The sequence below is a fragment of the Meriones unguiculatus genome, chromosome 1 (assembly GCF_030254825.1).
Source record: "Meriones unguiculatus strain TT.TT164.6M chromosome 1, Bangor_MerUng_6.1, whole genome shotgun sequence".
Classification (NCBI taxonomy): Eukaryota; Metazoa; Chordata; class Mammalia; order Rodentia; family Muridae; genus Meriones; species Meriones unguiculatus.
Genome location: NC_083349.1, coordinates 176,715,926 through 176,743,287, shown reverse-complemented (window position 1 = coordinate 176,743,287; position 27,362 = coordinate 176,715,926). Strand labels below are relative to the sequence as shown.

The window sequence follows — 27,362 nt, the reverse complement described above, 5'->3', positions numbered from 1 at the left end:
AGAAGGTCCCCTGCTCCGTGAGACCTGGACAAACCGCGCACCCAGGATGGGAGAGAACGCTCTCTTCCTTCCTCTGCCTTCCGTGACGTCCCGCCCCAGCCCACAGTTATCCAGATGCTTCATGACCGCAGACATCTGGTTTTTAGAGATGTTTCTGAGGCTGAGGATATAGAAGTTGAGCCTCTGCAGTCATCATTTTATCCCGTAAAACTAAGTAAGGGCTGGGCGAGACCTCACTGGTAAAAGTGTGGCTGCTCATCTCGTAATTCCAGTGCTGGGCAGGGTGTGGCAGTTCAGCCTAACCTACTTGGTGAGTCTGGGGACAGTGAGAGACTCTGCCAGGAGAGAAGAGGAGGAGGAGGAAAGTGAAGGGCTAGCAACGCGATAAAGGCACTTGCCAGAGAGACTAATGACCCAAATTCAAACTGCAGGGCACACATGGTGGAAGGAAAAACCCAGTCCAGAGGGTTGCCCTATGACCCCTTCCCACATACACTGCAGTCTGTGCACAAACATAAAAATATAAATGTAAATGAATGAATGAAGAGAAAGAAAGAAGGAAGGAAAGAAAGGATCCTAAAAACTGTTAATGGACCTAGAGAGATGGACCAGAAGTTAAGAACACTAGCTGTGTAATCATAAGGACCAGAGTTCAGATCCTATCCCTACAAGGGGACTCACAAAGCACCTGTAATTCCAGCTCCAAAAGATCTGATGCCGTCTTCCGGACACTGAGGGCCCACATGCATATGCTCACACAGACACGCATGCACACACACAGAGATATTTATATAAGTAAAAATAAATACATTTTTTAAAAGTTGGACAGTGCCTAAGGAACTCGGGGCTGTTCTCTGTCAATCCCCCCCCATACACACACACACACACACACACAGAAGCTGTAACAAAATGCAGTCATGCATTGCATCTGGAATGGCGTCTGGGTCACGGGTGGCCCTTGTACACAGTCATGGTCCCTTAAGCTGCATCGCGGCGTCCTAGCAGCCGCGTTTATTCTCACTTTGATGTTGTTCAGACAAGTCAGTCAGCTAGTGATGTGATTCTCGGAACACAGCCCCAAAGGGTGGCTCGTCATGTACTGAGACCTGAAGATACTTTGCCTGGTGGAGAATGGCTCACGGGTCTCCTGTCTTTAGCAATGGAGCTACATGTGAGGGAAGAGTGCACACATGGGATCCTGCTAATTCCTGTAAGAGTCTCCATCTAGACCTCTGCCCTGAACTAAGACTCAGCTCCACCATGGGAGACACTGACCAGCCTCACTCAGGGCACCATGGAAGGTCTTTTGAAGATAACTGTTGAGGTCATTTCCTGGGAACTTTGTTGGAAATTAAACTATCAAGTCCATGGCCAACTCAGCTAAGTGTCAGAACACAAGGGTTAGGAACTGAGACTCTGATTAAGTTCTATTGAGTTCTATTCCAGTTGGATCCAAATCCTACTGTCTCATCTACTGGCTGTGTAAACCTTGCCCAAGCTGAATTGCTTCTCTAGGCCACCATAAAAGAGATAATCATTGCACATACAGTGTAAGTTGTGGTAGTAACTGCAAAAACAAACAAACAAACAGCTCTGCTAGATCTTTGGTAGCTATACAGCAGTACTGACTACAGAGTACCCACTGGTGTTTTGATTGTTTTTGTTTTTTTTTTTTTTTTTATTCTGTTTTGTTTTGTTTTTTGGTCTGTGTTTAGCAGACCTCATTAAACTAAATGTCTCTTTCATAGAAATGGCCTGACAGGTGAGTTGCGCTTTGCTTTACTGTGTGGCTGCAGAGGTAGAAATGGCTCACAGAGGCATAGCTCGGCTCCACTGTAAGACACACCTTCTCCTGCCTACGATGGGTAGTTATGGGGAGATATAGGACCTGGCTTGGCCCTGGTTGGCTGCATGGAAAGCTCTAGAGAGGGTTCAGGCAGTGTACAGGGACTTGGGGCGTCAGTGGCCTCCATGCCTCTCCCCACCCACGGCTCCTTAGCTTTCGGAATGCCTGAGGAAGTGTTTTCTTTCTCACTGCCCTTTCTGGTGGTCATGTATCCCTCAGTGTCCCTGAGCACCTTCCCAGTGATGCTCACCCCTCTAGAGTGGTTGCTATGCTGACCCTCACACAGGCCTACCATGTCCTAGGCAGGAGCCTGAGTCTTCCTGCTTTCTGAGAAGGGGTTCTTGGCATCAGACCCGCTTCCCCTCCACCCTGGTCTGACACCGTTCCCAGGCTGTCCCCGGGGAAGCCAGATCTCCTGATTCTAGTGACATTGAAGATGGGAAGGAAGCTGCCATTCACCTCAGCAAGGGAACTGGAGGGAGAGAAAAGGCCCTATCATTTTCTTCCCAGCTGCGATAAAGTGAAGAATTCACAGATGTGGGCAAGGGAGATGTCAGCATGATTCCAGACAGCTAGACACTGGAGGCCTAAAGCTTTCATGAGCCAGACAGGAAAACTGACATTTCTTCAATCGTGTGTCGTTGGGGAGGCTCCTCTGCTTAAGATAAAGGCAGACAGCTGGTCGGTCTACCAGAGTGTGTGAGTGCCTTGAATTTCCTTGGGCTACACTTACTTAAGTTTGCTCATAACAGTTTTAGCTTGGCTGCACATCACACCAAACAGACACAGCTCTGTCGAGCTTCAGGCCCCTGGTTCTGCCTCATGGGTTCTGAACCATGGTCTGTGAGGAACAGGACCCGATCAAGAGCACCCTGGTGTGTCTGATGTGCACAGGGCTGCAGATCTCTCTTTTGGGGTCTGACACCTTTGCCTGAACATCAGGCTGGGAACATAGCTCGGTTGGTAGAGTGTTTGGCTAGCATGCCTGGAGCCCTGGATTTGATCTTCAAGGCTTTGTAGAGAGTAGGTGTGGCAGTGCACATGTAATCCCATGGAAGCACGAGGATCAGGAGTTCTAAGCCAGCCTCAGCTGTGTGTGGAGTTGGAAGCCAGCCTGGACTACATGACACCCTATCTCAAACAAAAACAAAAACTGGCCTATCATTTGGAGGGAGAAAGCAGAGGCATTGAGGACTTCTAAAAGTATGCCAAAGTACTAACATCATATGATTTCTTGAAAAGGAAAAACAAAAATCCTGACCTCTGACCTGACTATGTCACTCATGGGCATTTGCCCACACGACTTGAAGGCAATATACAGTGCTGTTTATTAAAGCACTGTTCATAGTAGCCAAGATGGAGTCATCAGAGGTGACACAGGTCAGCAGAGGAATGAATAAAGAAAACATGGTAAATATATGCAGTGGAATTTGATTTAAAAAAAAAAGTTGTACGTGAATTAAGTCAAACTCAGAAATCCAAATATTGTGTGGTTTTCTCTCATCAATCATAAATTTTACATAGGTACAGAAAGTCACACAAACACACATACATGTTTACATGTGACATGAATACAGACATGAAACTGCTTAAAGGACTTTGGGGAACTAATGGGGGAGCCATGTTAGGCTAGAGAGAGGAGAAGGAGAAAATGTGATCAAAGTGCATTATCAACTTTTTTGGAAATAAGATGTGTCTCTCCCCCGCCCCCAACCACTCCCACCAGACAAGGCTCCTGTGTAGCCCTGGCTGTCCTGGAACTCACCATGTAGAGCAATCTGACTTCAAACTACAGAGCTCTTCCTACTTTTGCTTCCAGAGTGCTGTGACTAAAGGGGTGTTTACCACGCCCAACGCCAAAGTACATTAAATACTTGTATGACAACGTCCTTACAAGACTGAGTACTGTGTGTAATGAATATATGTCAAAAAAAAAAAAAGCTAGAGGTAGGTAATTAAAAAACCAAGAGCCCCGACAACCAGTTAGCTTACTGATTTTAGAAAATATGAAAAAACATTCAAAAGTAAAATTCTAACAAGCATACTATGTTAAATACCAATACTGTAGAGGAGGCGCTTGCTAACCAGCTCAGATTCTTGGGTCTACAGAGGCAAACCCAGACTTGATTAGGCAAACCGGCCCTTTCCAAGAGATTAAAATTAAAAATCCAGATAGTTCCCTTTGAGACTGCCCAGTGACCCAGGAGATGTTTGTCGGAGCTGCCCAGCGGCCATATTGAAATAGCACCCCTCATTACATAAAGCTTTCAGAAGGCATCCTGTGTTCAGGAATTTCAGTGTGGCATGTTCGGAGAGTTTTGCTCTCAGGCGGATCTCCTCTGGGCCTCCATAGTCACAGTGGCTTAGTTGGAAATAAGAGTTCTTAGTTTAAAGCTTCAAACATCTAGCAAGAGTCAGGTCCTCTGAAATGCCCCAGTCTTTACTCATCTTCTTGGAGTTGCTGTGAAGGCTAGCACAGTGCTGGAGACGGAAGAGAGCAGGTTAAGGGATAAGGACCATGTTCCTGAGAGCTGCAGAGCCACAGGCAAAGCCACGCTGGGAACACATCTGCCCTCACATTCCTCAGATGGAGACAGCCATGGAAAAGATGAAAGGCAACAGGAACTGTTTATTTCACTGCAGCAACAGGAAGAGCAGGAACAGTGGTACATAATTGATACCTCATTATTCTTTAACGTGTCTCTGCTGCCAACCCTGCCTGCAGCGTCCTAATAAGCCGAGAATCACTGGACCCCATCCCTGCCCAGAGGGATTCATGCATCTGTTCTCAGCTCTGAGGACTGTCTGCCCCTTGTTTATTAACGGCAAGCCTTCAGTAAAAAAACAAGATGTTCTTGCCTGGGGATGGATGCTCACTGCTCAGATTCCCAAACACCATGTGACCAGAACATCCTTTGTGCTAATTCCCATAATCCTGTTGGCTAGGAACAACCCAGGACTCCCGCCCAAAGCAGTTAACCCTTTCCTCTCCTCCCTCGGCAGTTCTTACTCCATCTTAAATACGGTGTCCTCGGGCTCACTCACGTTTGGTGATGGAGTATTAGAGAGGCGGCAGTATGAGGACCAAGGACTCGGGGAGACAACACCTCTCACTATCATCTGCCAGCCCATGCAGGTAAGGCTGATCGTGAGGGTCCTGTCCTCAAATCGAACCCTGAGCTTTTGTTTGTTTGTTTGTTCTACTTTGCCCTTTGAAACAGGGTTTCTTTGTGTAGTCCTGCCTGTCCTGGAACTTGCTGGCCTCAAACTCAGAGATCCTCCTGCCTCTGCCTCCCAAGAGCTAGGATTAAAGGCATGCACCACCACCACCTGGCTAATCAGAATGCTTTGAGGACCATCCTTAGCATTGACCTTGCTCCTTCCAAAGGTCACTGATCTTATGCAGAGGCAGTTTACAAGGTCATAAAAGACACACATTAGTCCTAAACTAGAAGAGACTGGTGAGCGGTGATGACTGTGGACATAGACTTTCAAGTTTGAGCTTGGAAGTAAGGCCATCCTAAGAAGAGAAGAGGAGGCTTTCACCTCAAAATAGGTCTAACACCTATACCTGTATCGATAGAATGAGGTTCTTATCATAGTAATCGGTGTAGTGAGAATTCAGTATATTAGTGAGCCTTTTGGAGCCCAAAGGAAGAAAGGAGTAGGAGTGGTTGTCAAGCAGAACAGACAGACAAGCAGAAAGTTCAGTATGTTGAGGACGAACAGGGAGGAGCACTGTGTTTGGAGCATCAGCAGAGCAGGCAGCAGAGGCCACAACGCCAATCCCCACACCAGCCCTGGCAAAGCAAGAATGAGCCGTGGAAGGTGTGGGTCAGCGGTGACCTAGGAGTCCAAGGCAACTAGGAACATGTGATGTATCAGCAATAAGGATACAGAAACGTCTGTGCAGTTCCACTAGCAGCTGCGGAACCTGTAGTTGTCTCAACTTGCCTGTGTCACCACTGAGAAGCTGTCCCTCCTGAGCCCGTTCTGGAAATGCCAACATGTATGTAGTCAGATAGTCATCAACACCTGATGATTAGACTATGCAAAGCATGGCTGGAGAGATGGCTCAGCAGCTAAGAGCATGGACAGCTCTTCCAGAGGTCCTGAGTTCAATTCCCAGCACCCAACATGGTGGCTTATAACTGTCTGTAACTCCAGTCCTAGTGAGTTCTTCTGCCTCTGTGGATACTGTACCACATGTGTAGTGCACATCCATGCAGGCAGACAAAACACCCATAAATAATACATGATAAAAGTATTAGTATTAAAATGAAGCAGGGCACTGGAGAGACAGACACATGTGTGACAATAGAATTTCTCCCTCCCTGAAGGAAATGATGACATCCTCCTTTGGAGGAGACAGCTGTCTTTCTGAATGATCATCTCTACGTTAATGACTGGTTTGACCTGGGAACTGTACCTTGGATAAGCCTATTAGAGTAGGACAGCAAAGAGCATAATAGCACTTTCGTAATTCCTCGTACTTCAAAGCACCTGAAGGGATCTCATGGGAGCCTGAGAGTAACTTGTGAAATCCATAGAGTGAGTTTATTATCCTCACTTTACAACTAGGCCAAACTAAGCCCACGGCAGTCAAGGGCATTGTCAGAGTCAGACACTGGCAAATTTTTGTCCTAGCGCTCAGCTCTCCTGGCCTGATGGCAGGTCTGTGATGCCCTATGTATCCTTACTCTTTGCTTTTCTTTCTCTGCAGCCTCTGAGGGTCAACAGCCAGCCTGGACCTCAGAAGCGATGCCTCTTTGTATGTCGGCATGGGGAGAGGATGGATGTTGTATTTGGGAAGTACTGGCTATCCCAATGCTTTGATGCCAAAGGTGGGTGACTTTAGTCTCTCCATTTGTCCAGTTTGACTCTCTGTGGTTTCAGTTACCCGTGGTAAACCATGTTCTAAAACCAGGAAGTGGAAAAGTCTAAAACAAGCTGCCTTAGAGTTTTTATTGCTGTGATGAAATTCCATGACCAAAAAGCAAGTTGGGGAGGAAAGGGTTTTTTAGTTTACACTCCTACATTGTAATCTATCACTGAAGGAAGCCAGGACAGGAACTTGAGCAAGGCAGGAACCTGGAGGCAGGAGCTGATGCAGAGGCTATAGAGGGATGCTGTTTACTGGCTTCCTCTCCATGGCTTGCTCAGCCAGCTGTCTTACAAAACTCAGAACCTCCATCCCAGGAATGGCACCGCCCACAATGGAGTGGGGGTTGGCCCTTCCACATTAATCTGTAATTAAGAAAATGCTCTACAGGCTTGCCGATAGCCCAATCATATGGAGGCATTTTCTCGGTTATGGGGTTTCCTCCTCTCAGATGACTCTAGCCTTTGTCAAGTTGACATAACGTTAGCCAGAACACAAGCAAGTCATGTAATTTAAGTTGTAATCCCTCCATTCTGGGTAATGTGATAAAATCTCAGGCTGCCTATGTCCCACCTAGGACATCATCCTTTTTGTCATCGTATCCACAGTATATATGCTACCCACCCATTTGTTGCCTAACAACATCTTGGTTATGTAATCTACTGTCACAGTACCATTTACCTCTCCTCGCTTGATCATATAGATAGATTATGTGTTGTTTTTCTTAGTTGGCCTGCCTTGCTGATCAGGTGGGAAGGTGTCCAGCCTTCCGGTACTCAATGGAAGGGTGTCAGGGAGACCCACAGCTCTGAGGCCACGAATCTGAGTCACGTGCTATGAGGACTGGGGAGGTATCCCAGCTCTGAGATGAGAGAGAGTCCCAAAGGTATCCTAAGACATGGGGGCCCAGGAACCTCACAACTCTGAGAGAAGGCCTCCTCAACAGAGACATTGCAGCTCCCAAGGGAGGGTTGCCCAATCCTGAGGAGCTGAGGAGCCTGAGCTCTGCTCCTTCATTTCTTCTCTTCTCTTCTTCTTTTCCTTCCACCTCTGACAAGTGAGTTAGAGCAGGCAGTAAATCTCTTAAAAGAGATTTATTAGAGAGACAAATCCAAGAGAGGAGGGACAGATCCAGGACCAGCTGAGGGAGAAGGCAGCAAGAAACTGGGGAAAAAACAGCCTTTATATAGGAATTCTTAGGGGGTGGAGCTTTTTTTGGGGGGCAGAGGTTTTTAGATTATGGGTTGGTGGGATTTCAAGGCCTGAGCTACGGGAAGGTCAGGGATTGGTGAACTTTCCTGTTCAGGGATTGGTCAGTCTTCCTGCTCAGGGATAAGTGGTTTTCTGTCCAGTCTTTTTTCACCTCAAATTTGCATAATATGGGATGAGTCCTGCTGAGGGGGCTGAAAATGAGAGTTACAGAGATCTCAGGCAGTGTCCTTGGGCTGCTGGAGCTTCCTCAAGCCGAGGTCTGGCCGCTTTTCTGCCTTGAGGGGTTATAAAGTATAGAAAGTGTCCAAAATGTTCAGAGTTCACTCTGAAGGCAGTAGACTGAAGCAGGAAAGGTTACCAAGGACAGCTCCCATGGCCTCAGCAGGTGGGGAGGAGGGGCTGACTGCCCAGAGCCTGGAAGAACTAGAGGGAACCTCTAAACATAGCTCTTGGGCAGGAGGGTGCAATGGGCAGCCGGCTGCGGCAATGGGGAAGGGGCGGCAGTGGGTCACAGCTTGTGAGGCATCAGAACAGCTTGGGGTGGCCTGCTGCCTCGCTTGGGGTAATTTGGAAGGTGGAACTGCCTTAGCCTGGGAGGTCTGCTGCAGTGGCCTTAGGGTGGCAGATTGCCTGAGCTCCAGCCTACATGGTATCTTTAATAAGAAGTGCAACGTTCTTTTTTAAAATTATCCTTTATTTGAGGTGCTTAGGCCTCTACCTCCCTTCCACCAACCCCTGAACCTTGAGTAGGAGAGAGAAAAGGTTAGTGGGGAGAGGAGGCCCAGACCCCTTTACTTCTCCCGGCTATTGAGGGTCAAGGGGTTCTTTCAGGGCCCTATACCAATCTCCATCAACTACAAACACAGCTAGCAGGCTCCTCCATGAGGCTGCGCCCTGAAGCGTTTCTCTCCATTTGTCTGCTCCAAACCACCACACCGTCTCTGGTCTCTCCAAACGGCTACACACCAACACTGAGCGCCACACCTTTTCTTTCTCGGCTCTCATATTTATACTCCCAGAGTCCTAGACCATGCCCCTCTCTGTGCTACACATGGAAGGCCATTACCAGCTGGCAAAGATCACACCCCACATGGGGCAATTAACAGGTGTGGACAAACTATAGCCCAACTAAAACCCCACACTTAGGATTAAAACCAAAACATGTTTACATGATATAACTGAGTTCACAAAGAACCCAAAATTTCCGTCCTATAGAAGCCCAAGTATAATAATCTATTTTGTGCAAGACACCTGTATGATTTTCTTTTTATATGTCATTTTATTATTCCTCATTACTGTGACAAGTTAAATGTTGACATAGGTGTGCCTGTGTGGGGAAATGTATAGTCTGTTCAGGATTTCACACTGTCTATGAGCTCAGGCATCTAAGTGGGGATACATCTCCTGTCTCCAAGGTGGTTGGTGGCCTGCACAGCAGTGCATACCCGTCGAGGCCTCTAGGGGGCACCATCAAGCTACTTTTACATACAATGAGTCATTTTAATGTAGTTAGGAAATTCCTGGACTCTTAAGTCCTTCTTGGTTGTTTCAACTCTTAGGGGAGAGATAAGTGTTCTTGTTCCCATTCTATAAACTGAGGTATCTGGAAGCAAAGAGTAGCTGTGTCTTGCCCATGTTCATGAGCAAGACATGCTGATCCTGTAGCCAGAGTCCCTGCCCTTAAATCACGTAGGCCATCCAGTTAAGTTCTCGTTAGAGTGGCGTTTTAAGAATGGGAGGCGTTGCCTTTGTTTGGCTGTTATATTCGCCGAGAAATCCCCTCTCCGTTGTCATCAGCAGAAGGGGGAAGTGGATTCTATATCAGTCTACTGAAGAAAAGGTGTGTCAGCTTGAACCAGCATCGGCTTCAGATGGTTCAGTTCATTGTCTGTGACCAAGAAGGAGGAAGGGTCAGGCTCTTGGAGCAAAGTCTCCAGGAAGCAAGTCTGTGCAGCCTGTATATGATCTTCTTCTCCCCCCACCCCCACCCCTGCAGGCCGCTATATTCGCACCAACCTGAACATGCCTCATAGCTTACCTCAGCGGAGCGGCGGTTTCCGGGACTACGAGAAAGATGCTCCAATCACCGTGTTTGGGTGCATGCAAGCAAGACTAGTGGGTAAGAGCTCTCGCATGGCATCTCCTCGCTCCTTCAGCACACCCACGTGTGCAGACATACTTCATAAGACTTCCTTTTGTGGTTTGGTTGGTTGGACTTTTGAGGCAAGGCCTTACAGACCACGCTGGCCTAGAGCATCAGATTTTCCTGCCTCAGCCTTCTGAGGGATGGGACTACAGGTAGACCCCTACTGAGGAATGAGAGAAGGAAAGTCAGGCCTTTTTATTTATTTATTTGCCACTGGTCTAGTAGATGTATCAGCTGCTAGCTCAAGATGGCAGCCTCAGTCAGCATGGTGTATGAAAAATCGAGGGTGTAAGGGAGAGATCCAGGGACACTGCAGAATTTGCAGAGGCCCGATGACGTTTTGAAGCTGTTCAGTTCTTTGAAAGCCGTTTTCTATATTGGTGGTGCAGAAACTGTGCCTTGTACAACTCAGCCATTTAATGTGTATTACTGATCACTTATTTGAGCAAGTTCTGGGCTAGGTAACAGGGACCCAAGGGTGAAGATTCATGAAAACACATGTATGTATTGTGATGACTATTAGACTACATGGCTGATTGAATAACAAAACTGCACAGAGCATGAGAAGAATATTAAAAAGAAAGAAAAATGTAAAAAAGATACAAGGAAGCAACAAGAGAGGGAGGGAGAAGGAAGAAGAAAGGACGATTAAGAGGCTGGGTGACTGCTCAGGTGTAGCCCATACACAGCTCAGTGTCCATGCAGGTCGCCTAGTAAGGGGACCAGGGGCTGTCTCTGACATAAACTCTGTTGTGTGCTCTTCCATCACTTCCTCCAGGCAAGGTGACCTTGCCAGGCCACAAAGGAAGAGGGTGCAGACACACCTGAAGAGACTTAATAGTCTGGGGTCAGTTAGGACAAGAGGAGGGCTTCCCCTTTAGGACTGGGATAGAGGGGAAGAAGGTGAGACCTGGAGGAGACGAGGGAGGGGTCTACGATCTGGATGTAAAGCAAATAAAGTAAGGAAGAAAAAAAAGAGGTGGGATGAGCTGAGGCCTCGAGTGAGAGTCATCTAAGTAAAGAAGGAACAGAAGGGAGAGAGAGTATTCTTGGTGTAGAGGACAATATAAACAAAACCATATTGCATTGGAAGATCCCTGCAAGACAAGTGCAGTGGGTAAAGGCACTTACAACAAAAGCCTTGCGACCTGAGTTCAAGCCCCAGAACCTCATAAAGGAAGGAGGAAACTAATTCCATAAAGTTGACTTCTGACCTCCATATGCACACGTGTGCCTTCTGTGTCTCTTTCTCCACTAATAACAAATATTTAACAAAAAGCACTAGGAGTACAGGGGATGCAAGCCCTTCTTATTTCCAGAGCACAGGTCGAGGCAGGTCAAAAGAAGGAGCTGGGAAGACAAGTCCATGGAAGACATTGATACCACATGAAGATATTTAGAGTTTCCCTAGTAGAGAAAAGGGAACCACAAGAGAAAGCATTAAAGTGTTAAAGCGTTGGATGTTGGCTTCCCAGTGTTAAAGAGTCTAAGCAGCTGAGATTCGGGTTAGCACACTGGAATCACAGCACCATAGGGTTTTACCGTCTAGCCCTCTGCCTGCTGTCACAGAGCGGGTTTCAGCATCTTCGTAGAGGCCAGAGCACTGTCCTGTCTGTAGCTCCCCTAAGAGGCGCCAGGGGAGAAGAAAAGAAAAAAAAGACAAGAAGAGGCGTGTTGCGTGGCCTCCTCATAGAAGCACCAGTGAGGGGATCTGGCTCTCTGTGAGCTCCCTTGGGTCCGCTTGCACGGTTCCGCTGAGGGTCGGGCTGATGCCCGAGTGAATCCATCATGCTGATTCTCTGTTGATTTGCTTGGCAGGTGAAGCCCTGTTAGACAGTAACACCATTATTGATCACGTTTATTGCTCTCCATCCCTACGCTGCGTTCAGACTGCACATAATATACTGAAAGGTAAGACTGTCGGCTGAGCGGAAGTCACGTGGTCCATCCCTCTGCTTCCTGTCACTTATTACAGAGTTATGGAGCTTCAAAAACCGAAAGGTTTTGTTTGTTTTTTGTTTTGAGACAAGGTTTCAAGGTGACATGTAGCCCACTAACCTACAGCAGTCCTCCTCCCTCAGCTCCTCCTGAGTGCTAGCATTACAGGATTGCGCCACCATGGCTCACACAAATCTGGAATTTTTGTTGAGGATTCTTCCACAAGGTGAACAACCTTGCACAAAAAAAACCATACTGCTGACAGTGTAATCGAGATAAAGGGAGTATACTATTAATTTCTCCTGAAATCTTTTAAGCTGTCTTGAACAGATTGTAGCTGTAAAAAATTATTTGCTCCTTTTACAGAGATGGTTCTCTTTGCATTTAGGCAGTTGGACCATCTTCCCTGGCTTTGATGTGGTGTTTTGTTTACCTTTTTGTTCTCAGCAGTAACTGAGCTATTGGTGTTCCACACCATCACCATCTTAGTTTCTTCAGTTAATTGGAAAGACTTATTTATTCATTCACTTTTTTGAGATGTGGTCTCACTGGGTAGCCTTGACTGGCCTGGAACTCTGTGTAGACCAGATTGGCCTCACACAGAGATCCACCAGCCTCTACCTCCAAGGGCTGGGATTAAATGTGTGCACCACCCCGCTCTGCAAATTAGAAAGGTTTTAAAAGCTCCATCGCTGAAAAAGTGCTCAACTTCCACCCTGAAGACCATGGACATTTGCATTAGCTCAGTCTCCATTCTCACCTCCTTGGGAGGGAGACAGGGAGCTGGACTGAACTTGAGCCAGACACACAAATGAGCCAGAAATAAAGAAGCCAGAGAAGAACTTGCCACGCACTTCAGTCTTCTCTTCTTTAACCTCAAGTGAACTTTCCCCTTGGTGCAGCGGTGTCTGTGTAATTAACTGCGCACAGAGAAACTGAACTAAATGCACCGCAAAGAGAGCTAAGCAAATATAAAGAAAAAAATATACATATATTCTAAGGAATCACACTGTGATAAAATAGGACTTGTGCACTGGCATGTGTAAATGATTAACGTCGGGTTCCCTGATAGACAAAACGAGCAATGTATATGTGATATTCAGGCAGAGTAAGCAAATGCGTAGTAGTCAGTGCAGAGAAACTAGCTGAGCTTTTGAGTGTGGGCTTTGTTGTATAAGACATCATAGAATTTACTTCAGAAAGAGTTGGAACGCAGAAACGAGCTGGGTGTGGTGGCTCACATCTATAATCCCAGCACTCCAGAGGAAGCTGAAACGCAGGCGTTGAAGGGAGACTTTATCTCTGAAGGGAAACAGAGGGTCACCAGCTTGGACAGTTTGAGTAATGGTTTGTGGAGGGGAGAGTTTCCCTTAGATAACAGCCAGCATATACAGTAATAAATATTAGCACATGTTCGCAGAGCAGAAATTTTATTTTTAAACTCATGCTTTGTGTGTAGCTGTACAATATGCATATTAAATAGCACTGTAAAGCACAAACTTTAAAAACCTTGTCCAAAGCTGTGCACTTCCAACTTAAGTGATACATTGAGTCCAGTAGGAAGGGAATAACTGCCTTGTAATTTTTTTTTTTTAAGGAGAGGTGGGATTATGGTATAATGACATCATTTCTCCTCCTCTTTCCTCCTCCCAGATCTTCCAAAACACCTCCCTGCTCTCCCTCATGACCTTTTTCCTTATCATTTGTTAAAAGTGTGTGTGTGTGCATTTCTAAATACATAGGAACAATCTGCTTGGTTTGTACAGTGCTTCTTCAGGGGTGAGCATTTAGTGCTGGACAGCCCATCAATATGCTTTTCCCTGGAGAAGGGTACCCACTCTGGCCATCCCCAGTTCCCTGTGTAGAGTTGAGGCCTCATGAGCCTCCCCCACGCCCCTTCCACCATCATGTCTGTTGGTGTCATCCTTGTTCAGCTCATGTTTAGGCAGTCGTGTTTGGGAGACTTTCTGGGTGTAGCTCCTGGTATGCCTAGAGAAACAATCTGGTAGCAAACTCTCCGATCTTTCTGCTCCCTCTTTCATAATGTTCCCTGAGCCTCGGGCGCTGGAGTGTTTTGTACGTGTATCCATCGGGCCCAGGCTCCACAGTTCTGCATTTTATTGGTTGTGGTTTTCTGTAATGGCCTCCAGCTGTTGCAAAGAAAAGTTTCCATGTTGAAGGTTTGAGGACACACGTATCTGTGGGTATAAAGACAAACATTTAGGATGTAGTTGGGGATCCTGTTGCTTTAGTAAAGTGGTGGTTATGGGTTCTCCTCCAGGACGCATGACTTCACCAGCCCTGGGAAGTTGGCGAGGCTGATTTCCCTCTTGTTTAGTGGGTCTTAAGTAGTCTTAACTAGAGAGCTGTTGGTTGCTGCCAAGGCCTGCATGCCACTGCTGCCCCATTAGAGTCATCCTGCCATGCTCATCATCATTGGTTAAAAGACACTATAGCTGGGTACAACTTTTGGTTGCATCCCTCTTTTGCCTGGTACATCCTGCTCTGCCTTATCATTTTTTTTTTTATCAGTTAGTCCTGTGGTTCATTTCTCCACTGACAATATGGTGGTGCTTCCTTCATCCTGACTCTACTTCATCCCCAAGGTTTACAACAAGACAATCACTTGAAGATTCGGGTGGAGCCAGGCCTATTTGAATGGACAAAGTGGGTTGCTGGGAGCACGTTACCGGCATGGATACCTCCGTCAGAGTTAGCTGCAGCCAACCTGAGTGTCGATACAACCTACAGGTAACACCCGTGACTTGCTGCCTCTCCAGAGCCTTGTGTCCTGTACTGTCACCAGGCCATGTTCATCAAACAGGTGGTGGACCTAGCCAGGCCTACAGGGAGTTGTTCATTGTGGTAGAAATCAAGCTATGGTTTAGAAAACAAGACTGGGAAATCCTTACCCCACCTGCTCTTGGGTTCAGATTCCCTAACTTTATTATTGCTATTTCAACATTCTAGTAAAGCCGTTCTGTATTTTAGGGGCACACCCAGGGTGGTCAGAGAACAGCTCAGTGAATTAGGGATGTGACAGTGTGTCACCTTCCATTTTTACTCTCAAATTCTCAAATCACTTGCTCTTTTATCCTTTTGAGAGAGGGTCTCATTATGTAGCCCGGGCTGACCTGGAACTCGTGATCCTCCTGTCTCTGACTCCCAAGTACTGTGACTACAGGCCTGGGCCACCGTAGCTGGCTTCCACCGATTTTTAATTCTTTCTATGTTCATATATTATTTTTATGATCCTGTAAAGTGAGAGTGAATAAGGAGTGTTTGTGTGTGTGTCTGTGTGCGCACATGCATGTAAGCATTCTAAGCTATGTTCCCAGCCCAGAAAGCCATTTTAAGTCCTAGTGGCTTGCCTATGGTAAAACATTTTGTTGACCATGCGTGGAAATAAAATAGTAATGGTTTTGTTGTAAAAATTAACATCTATTAATATTTTTCTGTGTCTCAGGTTCTGTGTGTTCAGCCTTGTAGTCATTCTATTCCTGGTTCATTGTTTTTTCCAATAGGCCATACTGTGTACTAGATTTATTTTTTTAATGCCCCCCAGATGAACAATCTGTATGCCTGGCAAAAAAAAAAAAAAAAAAAAACGAAAAATAATACGGCGATAATACCATTCAAAAACCCACCCAGACACTTTGAGGAAAGCCAGATAGTCACCACCATTCCACTAGGAAGTTAAACTCCTCTGTCCAGGGCAGAATTTGGCGAAGTAACCAGTCTGCGTAGAACATTCTTCCTCATGTTCTCACTTGTCCTCTCCTTTAAATACTTCACCTGTGACTAATCCCGAGTTCCTGGACACGGCGGGAAAGAATATCCTTTCTCCACAGTCACACTTGCTAAGATAACCCAGTTGCTCAGCTCTGTGCTATTGCCTGTCGGAAGGGAATAACTTTCCTCAGACGATGACATCACATCGGAGACTTACCTAGTATGCCTCACACTTTGTTCTAGCCCCTCTCTGGCTGCCATTTTTCTTCTTCTTGGGGGAAATAGCAATAAACTATTGTCCCGTGCAACAGCCATCACCTTTCTGGTTGGGAGAGATGTCAGGTTATTGTCAACATGGGTAAAGTAACTCTCCTCTCTCTCCACCAGCTCCATCCAGGTCATCCTGGGGTGGCTGGGTCCTAGTTCCCACTGTGAGTGTGTTCTACAGTATGTCCCAAGGTGATCTACAAAGTTCTGCAAAGGCTTCCTTGCTGAGCCTCTCGGTGTACCCAGGCCACACAGCCGTCAGCTGTGCAGGCAGCATGAATGCTGGGAACTGCTGGACTGAGACATGGTTCTTATTCCTTTTTCATTTTAAGATTCGGTGTGACATTTTCTGTCAGTTTTGAGTAGGACCAGGAAGCCTCTGCTTCCATGAATAAAACGAGAAAGCCAAATGTAAAGCATATGAGAGGCACTGTACTAGAGTTAATGGCTGTGTCATAAATGGAGCAAAACACGTAGACCTTCAGAGCAAGTAAATGCAGCTCAAATGGTGACAGGGAAAAGAACCCAAGAGTCAGTACAATCAATCACACGCTGCTCAGAGAGCCCTGGCTCTGGGGCTCAGGGGTTAAGGGCACCTGCTGCTCCTACAGAAGAACGGATCTTGGTTCCCAGAACCCATATGGCTGTTCACTGTCTGTAATTCTATTTCCAGGTCATCTGATGCCTCTTCTGACTACCTCGTGCTCCTGCACACATGTGGTACACTTATATGCAGTACACATAAAATTAAATACACATACACATAAAATTAAATAAACAGATAACTATATGATTTTGAAAAAGAGTCTTGGCTCCTTGCAACAGGGACCACGCAGAACAGGAGGAAAGGGTTGGAAGCTAAGTGGGGAACCATCCCAGGCTACTGACTCATATCTAAGTGTCATCCACAGGCAACAAGAGGCGCCTGTATGTAGAAAGCAGGCTAGGGAGCTAGGCCAGGAGTATAAGAGGGAAAACATAAAATATTCTACCAACTGGGAGGCATTTCAGAGCAGGGCACAGGGCCCTGACATTTGGAGGGGCCAGGAAGGACAGGACTGACGCAGGGTGAGCTTTGGATGAAGCTCAAGGCAAAGGCATGCACTAGGATTAGAGCAGTATAGGTTGGAGAAGAGGGTGGCCAAGGGAGGATGCTGGGAGAACCACCATGGAGCGCTTAAGCTGTAAGAGCAGTAAGTGGTTGGAAGTTGACCTGACTCTAAAGGCAATACTGTACCTTGTAAGTGTAGCTGGGGATGTGATAGGTCCTGCTTATAGGAGAAGCTTAGACTATCCCATGACAACCAGGACACCTCTCAAGATGCTGAGAGAAGTCAAAGGCAAGAACGGGTGAGGAGCTAGGTCCTGGGATTCCATTTTTATTTACACAAATATGACAATGACACCCAAGAAGAGACTCCCTGACCGTACAATGTGACCTTTAAAATAAATAGAGGCTTTTTCAATTAATCACATGGGGGTGATGATTCCCCTTTTGTTTTTCACCATGTCTGTAAGAATTCCCGTAATGGTTTGCTTCTTGTGAGGAATTTGAGGGGAAGATTTTGAGTGGGGAGCCCACTAGATTTTGGAGTTGTGGTTACACAGTTCAGTGGTTATTAGTTGTCTTTCCCTGCCTGGCCCAGGTAGTGGGAGAAAAGAAGCTAAAAGGACTTGGAGGCAGTAGGGAAACAGGACAGTCTCCAGCTAGGAGACCAGGGCTGTTTCGTTTCTCAACTCCAGAGTAGGAAGGGAAGAGGGCGGCCATAGTCAGAAGAGTCTAGAAGGGATTAAGAGAGGCAATGATTCTGTGCCAGCTGGAAAGGAGCGTCACAGGAGGGTGTGAGGAAACACTCCTCCCCACCGCTCACAAACTGGCTGTCCCAAGAGGACTGGTACAAGGCTTCCAGCTGAGCCAAATTAGAGGCCCCTCATCTAGCTTCTCCCTGACCTCCAAGCCTGCCGCTCTAACCTGCTCCGGATAAGGGGCTGGGAGAGCAGCCTGTTGGAGGCCTGTGGAATATAATCAGCTGTGCCCGAAAGCATTCCCTAAGTGATAGGCACCTGGGGTTAGCTCGTCGGTTATGTTCCCCCTGGACCCTGCTTTCCTCCTTGTAGAAAGGTCCATCCAGTCTCGTGTAGTGCCCGACCGGTGCGTCAGCCCCTCAAGGATGGGCTCAGCCCAAGGCGAATTGGTCCCATCCTCCGCCACTGCCTTATGCAGTTCCTTGAGATAAAAGATTTATTAGAAAACCCTCACCCCAACCTGGTGAGGTAACTGCCACTGGCAAAAACCGCCTGCAGGAAATAAGCTTATCTGCGCAGCCGTCTCTCAAGCAGATTGAAACCCCTACTTTTAAGCAGAAGTTGTAGGGATTCCAGACCTGGGTTGGATTTCTGAGATGAAGAGGACTGCCCCATATTTAACGGGGGGACACTCACCCGCAGACCAGTTGGCCCGTCAGCGTTCTTCCGTCGAGCAGGATCCTCACATGGGGCATCAGTCCGCCGGGTCGGTAACCAGCAGGTAGTGCTGAGAGGAGGGTGGCCAGTCCACCTGGATACCCTCCATGGCTGAGCAGGATGATGAGTGTCGACGGCCCAGGCCTCCCCGGATGCCCCAGGGAATAAAACACCACCAAGCTGGGAGATCTGTCGAAGCAGGAACTCGGTTTATTGAATAAAACGGTCCTTTTTATAGGTTTGGATCAGGAGGCAGGATTAAGGAAGTGAGGTAAAATGATGTAGAGGGCAAGGTTAGGTAGTACAAGGAGAGGTGGGCCAGCGACAAAACTCCACGTAACAGTTGCCAGGCAGGGTTGATTTTAAGGCGGATATGCTGAATCACTTTTGCCCGGAAGTGGCACCTCTTAAATCGGAAGCTAAAGGCAGGTCTCCAAACTCGGGCCAGGCTCGGGTAGATGCAGCATGCCTCATCAGGCCCAACATTAGAGAACTCAACACCACCTGAACAAGGCACCACACATTCAACAATTAAAGGCACAAAAAAGTGAGAAAAGCACGGATTTATGATAAAAACAAATATCTCATGGACCAGAAACACCATAAAATTAAGGGAGATGTCAACAGATCAAGAAGGGCCCCATGGGCACTGGTGACTGGTCGCCATGATGGATGCTTTGGTTCTCCCCTTAAGTACCTTTGTAGATTGCCTCAGTTTCCATCTACAGCCCCTCTCACCTGGCCCACACAGAGAGCTTCTCAAGTAGAGAAATTAATTCATCGTTCTGTCCCTCGGGCCTTTCCTAGTGCTGGGAGCACGGTTTAAAAATAAGACCCAAGGAGAAAAAAGTAGCTGAGGGCAAGTCCATAGGCTCACAAATGGAGGGACGACACACCTGTTTTTCAAAGCCTTTCTTTCGGCTCACTGTGAATAAGGCTGGAGAGCCCTGGCCATCCTAGGTGATCTATACAGAGGGAGCCAGTCTCCACCTTGTTCCCTGTGAGCCATGGGATTAGTACCCTCCATGACCAGTAATGTTGAGAAAAGGTCAGTCAGTGTGTCCCCGTGGGCAAGCATGTACTGGGTGCCTCATCTTCCCAACAAGTCACTGCGAGTGACGCAGTAGCCCTTCAACCTCAGCATCCACCGAATGGAAATTCTCTTCCTCGTGCCTCCTTCATTTCCAGAGAGGTGGATGAACAGAAATTGGGGATCTTCCAAGAGATCTTGAAATATTTAGAGTGCTATCATTTGCTTTTTCTCGGGATCAAAATGTCAACACGTTTCCTTTCCTTTGCTCGCTTTTCCATTGTAGACCTCACATTCCAGTCAGCAAATTAGTAATTTCGGAATCCTATGACACTTACATCAACAGGAGTTTCCAGGTGACGAAAGAGATAATAAGCGAATGTAAAAGTAAAGGTAGGTGGCATCCTTTGGGACTTCATATATAAATATGTGAACATCTCTCCCTCGTAGTTTATGAACTGTTTGGGCTTTTTTGAATATACTTTGTCAAATATAATAGGAAAGAATTACGTTTCCAGATAATCCCAGTAGGGACTTTCACATTCAAGTTGCGATAGTCTATGAGGATCTAACATGACAAGTGTTGCACAGGAACCCAGTAGATGGCATCACCACATTGAGTAACTTGGGCTCTGTATTGTAGCTAGTCATCTTGTACCTTATGGAGGGGATGCCCAGTTTTAATTTCCAGAAGTTCTATAGAATAATACATTTACCGACCACGATTCATGATGGGATCGTTTACACACAGACTCATGCATACAGTGGCCCTGCTGCCACTAGCCAAGAGCAGTGTTGGGGAAGACTCTAGTGTGCATCTCCTAGAGCCTCAGATAGTTGATAGCATGCAAGACCAACTATCCACCCTGAGTCTTGGGTTAATATTATTTGTATTCAGGGAGCAAAGGTCGTGACTACACGCATGCAGATATTAACAGTGGGTGGTCATGGGCAGCTGAGGATGGATGATTCCCACCTTGCAGTCCTCACTGATGAGCTACTCGCCACCAGGAGGATCCATGAGGCATACTCTCAGCTATGAGGTGTCCAGGACTCACAGTTCTACATTTAAAACTATATTAGAGGGCCTGGCTCAGGGAGCCGGCATGGTCAGCTTGTGTCTCAATTATGATGATGGTTAAACAGATACACACATGTGAGGGCGTCACCATAAACTGCTCATGCATAAAACAGTGCTGATGAGCCTGGTGAGATCAGAACTGTAACTTCTACCCATGTCCGTTCCTGTGTTTTTGATGATAAACCACATCATGAAACACGAGTCAGGGGACCCGAGGCCACCTTACTCCAGTAGAGTAGATTCATAGATTTATAATTATAAATCTATAATTATTTCAACTTTTTAAAATATTTTTGTTATTTTTAAGATAATTTTTTTAGTTCTTTAGATTATCATACAAGGTATTAGATATTATAATATTTTCAAATGAAGTGTATTTTAGTGGATTCTCCCGCCCCAAATTTACCTATTTATTTTCTGTGTCCAGGACTAAACCCCGGGTTGTTATGCATGCTAGAAATGTTGTACCGTTGAACTCCATCCCTAGAATTCTTTCAGGTTTTTAATTAACATACAATAATTGTACATATTTACAGACTGTAGTGTGATTTCAATATGTGTATATGCAATGTATAGGGAGACAGTCAGGGTAATGAACCTTTCCCATTTCCTAGGAAATAACATTCTGATTGTGGCCCATGCATCTTCCCTCGAAGCATGTACCTGTCAACTCCAGGGCCTATCCCCTCAAAACTCCAAGGACTTTGTCCAAATGGTCCGGAAGGTACGTCACTCTTGCTGTTACAGAGCCGGGGGTACAGCTGTTCGGTGATGGGATGATAGCTAATTTCCTTGAGGCGGAATTTTCCCCTGAGCTGGGAAGACTCTTTTATAGATTGACACTGCCAAGATGTGTTTAGTGTGTAGGGTGTTTCATTAGACTGTGTGTGAGGAAAAGGCTTTGTGGAGGAAGCTAAGAACCGCAGGTGATGAGGGAACAAATAGCAGAGATCTCAGCCTGAAAAGAGGGCCCAGCAGGCAGGCCAAGGGAAAGCAGCCTGTGAGAACAACCAGACTGAAAGGTAAACTAGGACCATGCCAGGACAGAAGTCCCAGGGGCTGGCCTAGCCCCTCCTGTCTGTGGTTTTTTTTGTTGTTGTTGTTGTTTTGTTTTGTTTTGTTTTTTTGTTTTGTTTTGTGTTTTTTTTTTAACGTATTTTGCCTGCATCTGTCTGTGTGAGGGAGTTGGATTTCTTGGAATTGGAATCACAGACAGTTGTGAACTGTCATGTGGGTGCTGGGAAATGAACCTGGGTTCTCTGGATGAGCAGCCAGTGCTTTTAACCCCAGAGCTATATCTCCAGTCCCCTGTCTGGATTCTTTCTCCAGCCACATCCTACACACACATCTTGAGGTGAGGCAGCTGTCTCCTTTCCCTATAGTTCAAACTCAATTACAATTTAAAAAAAAGAAGTTTCACTTGGGCAAGCATCTGTCCCATTAGTCTATAAGCTATGAGTTGGGGGTCAGGTTGGTTGTCTTGTTTATGGCTGTGCCTCTGGACACAGAACACAAAAATAAGCTCTGAATTGCCATGACAGCTCATAGTTTCCTCTCTGGATGTCACAGGTACTTGTGCTGTGCTCCCCTAAAAAGATAAAACAAGGTTGACTTTTTATTTTTAATTGACTCATCAGCTAAGGAAGTAGATGCTGGATGATTAGGATTTCAAGGTCATTCTTAGATGAATAATAATGAGCTCAAGGCCAGCCTGGACTGCATGAGACCCTATTTCAAAAAAACTTGGATATTCTTCCCTGTTATGCCCAAATAGAACGTGAGAGCTCCTCAGTATACCTCTTAAACATGATGTGCAGTTTGGAGTTAATCCTTGGCACAGTTGGGTTACTCTCGTCTCTCCCCAACCCTGTGGTCTGATGAAGTCTTATTGTGTCTAGTTTAGAAGTTAAACGTTACCGTAGGTGTGTAAATATAGGGGGAAAACATATACAGGGTTTGATACTGTCCAAGTTTCAGGCATCCACTCACTCTGGGATTTATTCCCATGGTTAAGGCAGCACTGTGCATACTTCAGTGCTGTTCTTCCGCCCCCTTAGTCAGCGACCTGTAATCATGTAGTGGGGCACTCATTGACCGGATCCTGCTCATCAGTGCTAACACTGTTGCCTTAGAATTACCAATTCCACCCACTTGGGATTGTTTGTTGACGTTTGGAAAGTTTTGCATTTCTGCCTGCGCGCCCTGGAAACGCTTGAGTGTGTGTGTTGACACGAAGGTTAAAGCATTATTAACTCTCCAACGTCTGTTTTCCCCTTTCTTTGCTGCTCTGGCATCAGATCCCATACCTAGGCTTTTGTTCCTGTGAAGAACTAGGGGAAACTGGAATATGGCAGCTGACAGATCCTCCCATCCTCCCCCTGACTCATGGACCCACTGGGGGCTTCAACTGGAGAGAGACTTTACTGCAAGAATAAGCCACCTCAGAGGTGGGAAGAACTGGCCTTTGGTGGATGAGTCCTCAGGATGTTCAATGACTGTGGAAAAGCCCACACTGCGTTCGAAGGGGACAGCTCAGAATCAGTTAGCATACTTCTGTTCACGCTTCGGGGTCTTCCGGTGAGACTGTGTCGATGAGAGAAAGGCATGATCAGAGGGAGAATAAAACAAAATCCATCTTCTCTGGACTTGCCTAGCTAGGAAGAACCGTCTTCCTAAGCTGGGGTGCCTGCTGCAGCAGAGACTACCATCCTCCTTCAGGCTATGCATGGCTAAAGAGCCTCACTCTTCTCCCCAAGAGCTGCCCGAACCCTCAAGAGGCATGCAAGGGGAAGGTCTGTGTCTCGAATCCAACTGGAGGTGGGGTAGTCTTCTGTACTCTGTTTGCAAGTTAGGCAGAGCCACACTGAGGAGTGCTTTGATGGTTGTTAGCAACCGTAAGAATAGTCCTCGGGTCACACAGCAGATGCCGCAAGGACCCCTACTCTTCATCCTGGCACCACCGCTTCGTCTCTAGAGCAGCCTGGCCCTTCATACTTCTGTCGGCGAAATGGGGAGGAAAGTACTTGTGCTCTCCAAAGCACTTTGAGATCCTCAGGAGGAATCAAGAAAATGAGTGACGTATCGGACAGGAGGTCTACCGACTTGCCGAGTATTAATCAAGTTGACATTGCCCCTGGGATAGCCCGATGAACTGGGAAATCCCTGAGCCTGTCTGAATCAAGATGTGTCTTTCTACCCAGGCAGTTAAGGAGACTGACATTTGGAAGGATGTAGGTTTGATTCATTATTTGGATCAGGGAAAAAAAAAAACCTCCTTCAGTGCAATAGTAGAAACTATACTGAGGGTTGTGTTGTCCACAAACAGTCCACAGTACCTGTAGCAGAACGCCCACAGGCGAACCAGTTCTAGGTTGTCTAAGGAAGCCCAGGGACTAACGTGAATGATGACAGTCACAGCTGCACTGCTTCTCTTGCTGTCCTCTTTCTTTGCTTTTTCTATAGTAATTTAAAACAAAACAGATGGGAGGAAGGAGTACTTGAAGGACGTTGGAGAGACACAGCCTATCTGTGGACTCTCATCACCCCTACTTCCCGTATTTAGAGGGTGTGTATTTAAAAGCAGAATAAATGACAATCAAACCAAAATATCACTTATCAATGCTTATTTAATTGTGTGGACAGCCGTTAGGGCCGCAGACAGTAACCTGGTAGGAGGTAGTTTGTGAGTGTAGCGTGTGTGTGCAAATCGAAATCCCAGCCACTGAGAAGGAACACTGATACAAACCGAATGCATTCCTTCGCCTGTATGTGAGATTGGCATTTGATAGCCCACCCCTGAAAAGAAGAGGAAGGGTCAAGGTTGCTGGCTACATGTGAATCAGCAAAGGGATGACATTTGTAGTTTTAAAGGCGCTTAGAGAAATAGTCATGAATTTTACATTTTAATTAAATAAGCTGTGATTTTTTTTTTCTGGTACTGAAAGAACACAGACCCAACTCCTGGCACAGATGTTACCCTGTGCTGACACATTCATTATGTTTTAAGCTTAAAATGTCTTGAAGGAAAAAGACTCCAATTAAAAGCTTTAAAAGAAAAGTCACATTACAGCCACTTTGATGTTCCTGTCACTCATTCTTCTGGTATTTGTGAGTCCTCTGTTCACTCAGATCCAAAATGATTCACCACCAGCTTCCCAGACTTGGTGCTCAGAATAAGTCTTAAATACTTTCCATCAGAGTTCTGTGGCACTGTTAAGAATGCTGTGGACAGTGTCTGTACTTGTAAAACACCTCATCCTAGGTTCTCCTCCCTCTCGGTTGTCTTAGCCTTAAGTGTCCAGGTAAATGAGTCACTTTGGTTGTGCCACATTCCATTGTCCTTAATCCAATATAGACAGAGTCCTGGGCCATTGTCTACAGAGCCAAAGAGGATGGAAACTGAAGTAAGTTTCTGAATAACTTGTGGAAAACTCTTTAGTACAGAAAAGTTTAATTATCCAAATTGCTTATCAAAATATGCTGGAGGATCTGAAGTCAATGAACATCTTATTGCATGGTTGCCTATTTAAAAACATTAGAGATTGAGTCCATCTAAGCAGTCCTTTGGGAATCACGTCAAATCCGTGTGCAGTGACGTCTGCTTCATCAGATTTCATATACGTACAGAAGTTCTCGGCTGGCAGTTGACTCTGAGCTGATGCTAGCTCTTTTTGACCTGCAGCTCATGCTAGCTCAGATGATATCTGGGAGAAGGAATGAGTCCCAAACAGGGCAGGAAGAAGATAATTTAAAAAAAAATTTTTTTCCCCATGCCCCCACCCTTTTTCTGGTAAGTGTTGGGAAGGCATCTGAAGTCTACCAGGAGAGATTAAATGAGTCAAAGGGTTTAGTGTGGGATTGCAAGTCTAAACGGTGACCTGTTTCACCAAATGTGCACAGGCTCCAGCCTTGTTCCTAGGTAGGACTTCGTCCCTGTGGTTTTCTCTGTGGACTGTCTGAAATAATCGGTGCATGTGAATGCCCACGCTGGGGCTGTCCTTTTCCCAGGCTCTCCTCACCACCACCACTGCCCGGCTGTGAGGAGCCCTGTACCTCACCCCAGAGTGACAATAGCATTCAGATGACTGTGTTTCTATCCCTCTGCATTCAGAGTCATCCAGTCTGAATGGCTGATGAAGTAGCCTTCTGATGGCTGAAAGAGGGTGTTATTTTTCACCCTGTAAAGAAAGGCTTGGGAGACACTACTTTTTTATTTTAACTATACTTTAACCAAAGAATTATTTTAACGTAGATGTATATTTGGAAGATGGTTTTACAAAATACAAATGAATAAATAAAGAAAAATATGAAGCATGTCTTCTGGAGCCATGTGGCTTTTAGTAAGTACCGCTGTTGATCATTTTCTTGCCACTTTTGTTTGGAATAAACATAGATGGTCTTCCTGCCCTGAATGTGTCTCCTCCACTCTGCAAGTTGTATCCCTGTGAAAATGAAGCCCCTTATTTCAGTTATCCGATGCCATGGGGCACTCACAGAAGGGCAGCAGGAAGAGAGGGTCCTGTCTCGCTGCCTTTGTAGAAAGCCTTGTTTCTGTGCTAAGAACAGCATTCCTCTGTAACCTAGGCGCTGGGTTTAATTTCGAAGCAGTGATGAATTGCTCTTTTGAATCTACTCTCCGTATATTCATGTGTTAGAATACAGATGAGCCTCCCTCTAAGCTTCACAGGCATCGGCAGTGTCAACTGTACCAAATCTGCACAAAGTTGGATAATGAGACTCCTGGAGATTTGCATTTAAATTGTAATCCGGCACATGCAAGTGAGGAGAAAAAAAGAGGGGTCTAGTCTCGTGAGCCTGTGGTGCCACGGGAATAAGACTGGCAAGAAGGACAGGGGGCAGCCTGACTTAACGTCTGTTTAGGGCAATGTCCATGTTACAGAGGTGATGGGGGTGGGGTCGTTAGGTGCTTTCCATCTTTAAACACATGACTAAAATTGGATTTGCTTTACCATTGATTTCTGGGAAGGTGGCCGTAGGCATTGCCTTTCAACGCAAAGGAAAGAGCTGCTCTGTCACATACAGTATTTCTGTGTGTAGCATGAAGACGCAGAGTCATTAGTAGTCAAACACTATATGGTCAGCCCTCACAAATATTTGCCCGGTAGTCCTTAGCCGCCATTACTTGCACAGAAAAATGTGCAGCTGTTCAACTGTTTGTGAAACTCTGTACAGGATCTGTGTGCAAAATGAAAACAGTGTACACTGGTTCTTCGGTTGCCGCTAAGATGGGAACAGCACCCCAGAGCCTTTGAGCTTTGCATACACCACTCTGAGCATGTCAGTTTCGTTCTCACATATGAGACTCTTGTGTCATGCTTTTTTTTTTTTCTATGTGATTGGAGTGTATTTATTGGGGGGGGGGGGGGAGTTTGTCATTATAAAAATAGAAAACCGCACCTAGCCATACTGTCAAATTCCTTGTATGCTTCGCTGGCTGAGAAGCTGATCTTCTGGACAAAGCTAGGACCATATCCACTGAAATGGTTCTTAGATGACTTAATAAAAAGAAACTGTGTCTTCAGCCGACCTAGAGCAACCGCAGATTAAGTCCTGAGTGTGGTGTCTTCCTGTCCCGTCTTCCCATGGTGCTGGGGTCACTGTGACTGTGTAGGTGTCCATAAAGAGTATGACTCTTCAACAGTGGGAGAGAGATGCTAGCTGTTGATGGAAAGGGGAGGAAGCTCCTGCAGCCCTGTGGGTCTCAAGTCCTTTCTGGCGAAGCATTCAGAAACAGAAGTGAGAACC

At 46.2% G+C, this 27,362-nt stretch overlaps 1 protein-coding gene across 2 annotated transcripts in view; it reads left to right on the top strand.

Annotated features, from left to right (window-relative positions):
• The window catches only part of Ubash3b (ubiquitin associated and SH3 domain containing B), a 145,045-nt gene extending 117,887 nt beyond the window's left edge, over positions 1–27,158 (top strand). For both annotated transcript variants that reach the window (XM_021643053.2, XM_021643054.2), the window contains exons 7-14: positions 4,850–4,982; positions 6,570–6,690; positions 9,937–10,059; positions 11,905–11,997; positions 14,631–14,775; positions 19,803–19,909; positions 21,212–21,321; positions 22,895–27,158. In XM_021643053.2, coding sequence (XP_021498728.1) covers positions 4,850–4,982; positions 6,570–6,690; positions 9,937–10,059; positions 11,905–11,997; positions 14,631–14,775; positions 19,803–19,909; positions 21,212–21,321; positions 22,895–23,032 — 970 coding nt within the window. In that variant the 3' untranslated portion in view covers positions 23,033–27,158. The remainder of the gene's footprint in view (positions 1–4,849; positions 4,983–6,569; positions 6,691–9,936; positions 10,060–11,904; positions 11,998–14,630; positions 14,776–19,802; positions 19,910–21,211; positions 21,322–22,894) is intronic.
• The last annotated feature ends 204 nt before the right edge of the window (positions 27,159–27,362 follow it).